This window comes from Oryzias latipes, chromosome 23 (genome assembly GCF_002234675.1).
Source record: "Oryzias latipes chromosome 23, ASM223467v1".
Lineage (NCBI taxonomy): Eukaryota > Metazoa > Chordata > Actinopteri > Beloniformes > Adrianichthyidae > Oryzias > Oryzias latipes.
Genome location: NC_019881.2, coordinates 23,605,963 through 23,611,774, shown reverse-complemented (window position 1 = coordinate 23,611,774; position 5,812 = coordinate 23,605,963). Strand labels below are relative to the sequence as shown.

Here is a 5,812-nt window from a genome sequence, read left to right as displayed (position 1 = left end):
GACGAGTCCTCATTCCAGGTTCTTTCCTCATGGGGACAGAAGCATGCAGAAGAGCGCCCCCTACCTTTAGGTAACTGAATGTAGACCATAAACATGTAGGAGGGGGCAGCTGCAGAGAACCAGTCTATGCTAACATTCTGACGCTTCAAGCCTCCATTTTCAGGGGGAGGCTTGTTTGAGGTTCCCTTAACTCCACTCAGAACCGAGTCTGACCCAGTCCAGAAGGCCAGGAAGAACATCTACAGTCAGAACCTGAAGGAGGTGTGGAGTTTAGGCGTGCGGGGGGCGTGTCCCTAAAGTCACATGTCTGTGAGGAGCTGTGAAACACTGTATGTTCTCTTTGTTAGTCTAACCTTTATTGAAACGACGATGGCGTAGACGTGACCACGTTTCCCTCTTTCTCCTCGCCGCTTTGCTGCTGTTGGTTTCCCAAAATGTCCTCGTCCTGCGGTTGTCGTGGCAACAGGCTGCGACAGCAAAGAGTGTAGACTAACTGGAGTGAGTGACCCCGCCCCCTGGCGCTCCAAACAGGAAGTACTTGCAGACAGAGAAATGAACAGCGGTTGCTCCGTCACTCTCCGTCATGAGAACCGTTCTGGATCTGATCTCTGTTTTCTTCAAACATGTTCTTGATAATCTTTTCTACGGGTGATGTCACCACTGCTCAGTCCAGTTCCCTTATACAGTCAACGTAAAGCAGCCAATCACAGGAGAGGGGGCGTGGTTTCACTGGACTTGCTGAGAGCATTAGGATGAGTTTTGTAGGGTAAACATTTGCTCTGGGCCACAGAGCTACTGTGTAACATCCTTCATCATACACACCTCACCTGCATAATAGATAACTAAAAACAGTTTATAGATTTTTGATGGAAGAATTATGACCCTGAACTAAACGTTTGTCACATGACCACAGAACAGAACATTGGATTTTTCCCACATCACTGAAGTTTTTGCAGAAACGTCAGCTTCTGTGAGGGAAACTTCCTTTGAGGATGACGTCAGAACCTCGGTCGTCATGGAGACCGAAGTCTATTATGACTTCAGGTTCTGCTCCGGTGGGGGCCTCCTCCAGCTCCGGGCCCCGCGGGCTCCGGGTCCGCCCCTGCTGGTCCCTCCTCTTCCTCGGCTGCATCTTCATCCTCCAGCTGCCTCCATGATGTCTGCTCTTCCCGCGTGAACGTGGGAGCGAACCCGGGATGAAGCGCGTCTCCTCCCGCCGCCGCCGCCGGGTCTCTTAGCCGCGCAGACGGTTTGCTCTGCGGCTCGGTTCGGTCCAAAAATGCTCGTGTGGTTCGGGCCGTCTTCGTGATGCTGCGCCACGGACTGTTTACGCGCTGAGTGATGAAGACTCAGCTGCTCAGGATGAAGAAGAGGAGCTTCAGCGATGCCGAACCTGTAAGAATCCGCCGTCTTCATAGAACCAATGGTTCGGTTCGGTCCGGACTGATCGGGGTCGCCGGTGTTTTTTTAGTTTGCTGACTCAAAGCAGTTTTACCTGGTCTGAAAGAGGAAGGCCTTCATCAGCATCATCATCCTCCAAATCGGATGCGGTCTGGATAAAGACGACGGACCCGAACGTCCGGTTCGGTCCAAATGTAGAGTCTTTCAAACCCAGAGAGAGCAAAACCTCTGATGAAAGTTTAGAAATGAGTTAGGATCAGAACAAAAGTCTGATCTCAGACCAGAACCACCAACGGTTTGGGTCCTGGTCTTCCTCATCCAGAACCTCTGGCCCGTTCCGACTGCGGGTTCTGTTCAGCTCCTGGGGTTTGAGAAAAGTTTGCGAAGCTTCCTAAGATCAGTCTGAGATGAATCCCAGGAAGTACTGGTTAGTTACTGTGTTGTGACCCTACTAACGACTATAGTTACTACAGTACTACTACAGTTACTACCGTAACTAGTTACTGCCGTAGTTACAATATTAATAATTGAAGTTACCAGAACTATAGCAACGGCTGTAGTTCCAAAAGTAACTATTGTCTAGTTATTGCTATAGGTACTGTTGTAACTGCTGTAGTTACAATGGTAACTACTGCCTAGTTACTGCTGTAATTACTGTAAAAAATGATTTGGTTACAATAGTAAATACTGCTGAGTAATTTCTATAGTTAGTGTAGAAACTTACAGCAGTAACTGCAGTTAGTTACTGTAAAAACATCTTTAGTTATAATAGTAACTACTGCTGAGTTATTTTTTAGTTACTGTAGTAACTGCTGTAGTTTCTATTGTAACCACTGTTTAGTTATTGTTGTAACTTGCAGAAATCAAAACACTAAGTTTAAGTCAAAGTGTAGACAAATTGTGGGCGGGGCCTGATCAGCCAGGTTTTTCAGCAGCGTTTTATTTTGTTGGTTCTACATTTCTCGGTCACTGTCTTTCTTCGGTTGTCCTGTTTGAAGAACAAACAGGAAGTCCATGTCGCTGTGACTCGTTTGGGTCCTGGGGAGGTCGGAACTCCCCCGGGGGGAGGTTGCTAGGAGCTGAATCCAGCTCAGTCAACAGAGCGTCCCCTCACGGGTTCTTGATGAAGATCCTCAGAGAACATCAGGGTCCCGGCGAGACGCTAATGAAATCAGGAGCGGTAGTTCTGCAGCTGGGAACCAACGCCAGAGAAAACCGTGAGATGGTTTGTAACAAGCTGACTCAGACTGGACTCAGTTTGTCATGAAACAAACCAAATAAACAACCAAAATAACTGTTTCTGGTAAAACTAGAAAAAAATACTAGTCTCAGCCAAACTGAGGTGGGAAAAGCCAACCAACCCATCAGCCGGTTCAGCAGTGAGTTAGTCACCGGGTTGTGTTGTTACTGTCCTCCCACCAGCGGGTCGATCAGGACATCTGTGATCCATCTAACCACCAACCCTTTCATGAAGGAGTCCAGGGGCGGTTCTCACCAAAAGATCTGACTTTCTAAATAGTACCAGCCACACAGCACAAACATAGTTTAGGACTTAGGACCCCCTCCCCCCGGGTTCTTCAAGGTTGTCCTTTCAGCTTTGTGAAGGTTGGTGGTACCAATCATGAACCTGTCTGTGTCTCCACAGCGTCACGGCCCTCCTGCAGTGGTGTAGCAATGGTGCTCGATCAGTCGGTGGACCGGTTTGGTGTCAGCCCCTCCCTCTACGCACCGGCGTTCATGTATCAGATGTCATTTAACTTTTCCAAGAGAGAAAACTCCAGCGTCCCGGCAACCTTCCCAACATCTACGCTCTGCAGCCTCGAGGCCGCCTCCTCCACCCAGCCAAACGCCTCCTCCGCCTCCTATGAACTGACGTCGGGGGAGGTTGCCGCTCTGGGCCTGGTCTTCGGGGTTCTCTGGCTGGTGTCCATTCTGGGGAATGCGCTCGTCTGCCTGGTCATCCACCGGAGCAGAAGGACCCAGTCCACCACCAACTATTTTGTGGTGTCCATGGCCTGCGCAGACCTGCTGATGAGCCTCAGCTGCGCTCCGTTCGTGCTCCTGCAGGTGGCTTCGGGTCGGTGGCCCCTGAGCGCTGCCGCCTGCAAAATAGTGCGCTACATGCAACACCTGTGTCCCGGTGTTCAGGTGTTTGTCTTGCTCTCCATCTCCGTGGACCGGTTCTACACGATTGTCTACCCCCTCAGCTTCAAAGTGTCCCGGGAGAAGGCGAAGAAGATGATCCTGGCCTCGTGGCTGTTTGATGCCGCCTTCGTGTCGCCGTGCCTCTTCTTCTACGGCTCCTCATCTACAGACAGTCACTGTGACTTTTTCCTCTCAGACAGCTGGGACAGTATAGCCTACGCCACAGTCCACCTCCTGGTAGGCTTCCTGGTCCCGGCTGCATTGATCGTGTCCTTCTATCAGAGAGTAGTGCGGTACATCTGGAGGATCAGTGACGGCCACACGGTGCGCCGCACGATGAACATTGTTCCGCGGACTAAAGTCAAGACCATCAAGATGTTCCTGATGCTCAATTCCGTTTTTTTCCTCACCTGGATGCCCTTTTATGTCGCTCAGCTGTGGCACCCACGTGAGTCCGGAGGAGCCAGCAGACAGGGACTGCTGTTCTTCACCGCCATCGCCTGGACCTGCTTCAGCTCCACGGCCTCCAAACCCACACTGTACTCCGTCTACAATGCAAACTTCAGGCGCGGCATGCGCGAAACCTTCTGCATGTCATCCATGAAGTGTTACCGCAGCAACGCCTACACCATCACTGCCAGCTCCCGCGTGGCCAAGAAGAACTATGTGGGTGTGGTGGACGTCCCGGTCCAGGGTAAGGCGGCCACCAAGGAGTCTGTGTACGACGCCTTTGGCCGAGAGGCCAAAGAGAAAAAGGTAGCTTGGCCTACCAACAGCAACCCCTCAAACACATTTGTGTGAACAACAGACTACGAGCGGACCGGTCCGAACTCTACCCTCACCTGAACTGAACCAGTGTTGGTAGGTGAGCGAACCAGACGTTCCGCTCAACGGTTCGCAGAACATCTTGGAAAGCAAGAAGGGCTTTTTTTTGACTTAAGGAATCCTTCCAGCAGCCATGGTTTTTCTACAGACAGCTGAACCTGAACCTTTTCTTGGTGTTGTGTTGCGATGGATTCTTTTTGTTGTGAATGCAACAGGTTTTGTGATTTGATAACGCTGAATTGTTATCCAGTTGACGTTGTCTGTAGCCATCTATCAGTGAATTGTTGTAATGGGGTTTGCTAATGTGGTGGTGTTGTGGTAGCGGCTAATGCTAGTAAAGGCTTATCCATCACTAACGTCGTGCGGTTTAGTGCTTCAAACCTAAATTAGCTAGCAACCCTGAAGCTACAGGTTGATGTATCACACAGGAAGCTACAGAAACCTGTTTGACGAAGATGGAGAGAGAAAGATGAGGCTAATCTCAGTTCTCAAGCCAACGAGCTCATGAAGGAGGCCCGCCCCCGCTCCCACTTCTGCTGTTTGGCACAGAGAGGCGTGAATGGGAGGAGCCTCCACTTTCAGAGAACGTGGCTTTAGGATGAAGGAAAGATGCTAACGTGTTCAGGACAAAGAAGCCAGTTTGATGGGAGAGTGAACATCTGTGCCCAATCTACACATCCCTCTGTGGGAGGGGCCGAGTCACTGCAGCTAAATCCGCTTTTTGAGAGCAGATGTTTGGCGTTTGCTCTCAAATCGACTTTTGGAGCTTTTTAGTGTTTTGTTATGTTCCTTCCTCACAATAAACAACCCTGAAGGTGTATTTGGATCCGTTCACACATTTGAGTAGTCCTCTGAAAACCAGCCCCTCCCAACATACTAAAATGAGTGGGTTCTCACATTGTGAGGTCACAAAGTGAGGAACAGCCCCGTCCAGGAAGAGTGTGCTCTGCAAGCCCCTCCCCCAGGCTAACAGACACACCCACTTTATCTTTGGAGCTAGCGTTTTTTTGCAAAAGATGTTTGTTTTTGTGATCACATACATGGATGTAGTTTACTCTGACAGGCCTAACCCTTGTTCTATCCTAGGCACGTTAACGTTGGGAGTTGGGTCATCTAGACCCACCAGACAGTGCTCTGAACCTTTTTTCTTCAATGATTTGTGATCTTCACTGGTGTCCATGGATTCCATGAAATCTTTCCACCTTTATCCACCTTTGTCATGGTAGGGAGAACACCTCAATGGAAGGGGGGGGGGTCATCTAAGATAGCACAAGGGTTAATAAAAGCAGGATGTGGGCCTTTAGGACTTGGAAGTGCGCCTTAGAGCGCAGACGATTCTGTGATTCAAAAATGCTTCATTTGCTCCTGACGTGAAGGAGGACCAAGTATGTGAACGACTCCCGAGTCCCTTCAAGTCAGTTTCCCCATGAAGTAGAATTGA

At 49.9% G+C, this 5,812-nt stretch overlaps 1 protein-coding gene across 1 annotated transcript; it reads left to right on the top strand.

The window, feature by feature from the left end:
- Positions 1–123: 123 nt before the first annotated feature.
- gpr19 (G protein-coupled receptor 19) lies at positions 124–5,189 on the top strand. The gene is made up of 2 exons (XM_004086974.4): positions 124–1,395; positions 3,047–5,189. The coding sequence occupies exon 2, from the start codon at positions 3,076–3,078 to the stop codon at positions 4,345–4,347; it is 1,272 nt and encodes a 423-aa protein (XP_004087022.1). The 5' UTR covers positions 124–1,395; positions 3,047–3,075; the 3' UTR covers positions 4,348–5,189.
- Positions 5,190–5,812: the final 623 nt, after the last annotated feature.

Excerpts from the sequence above, each read along its gene's own strand:
- gpr19 (XM_004086974.4), top strand. The coding sequence starts at position 3,076 with ATGGTGCTCGATCAGTCGGTGGACCGGTTTGGTGTCAGCCCCTCCCTC.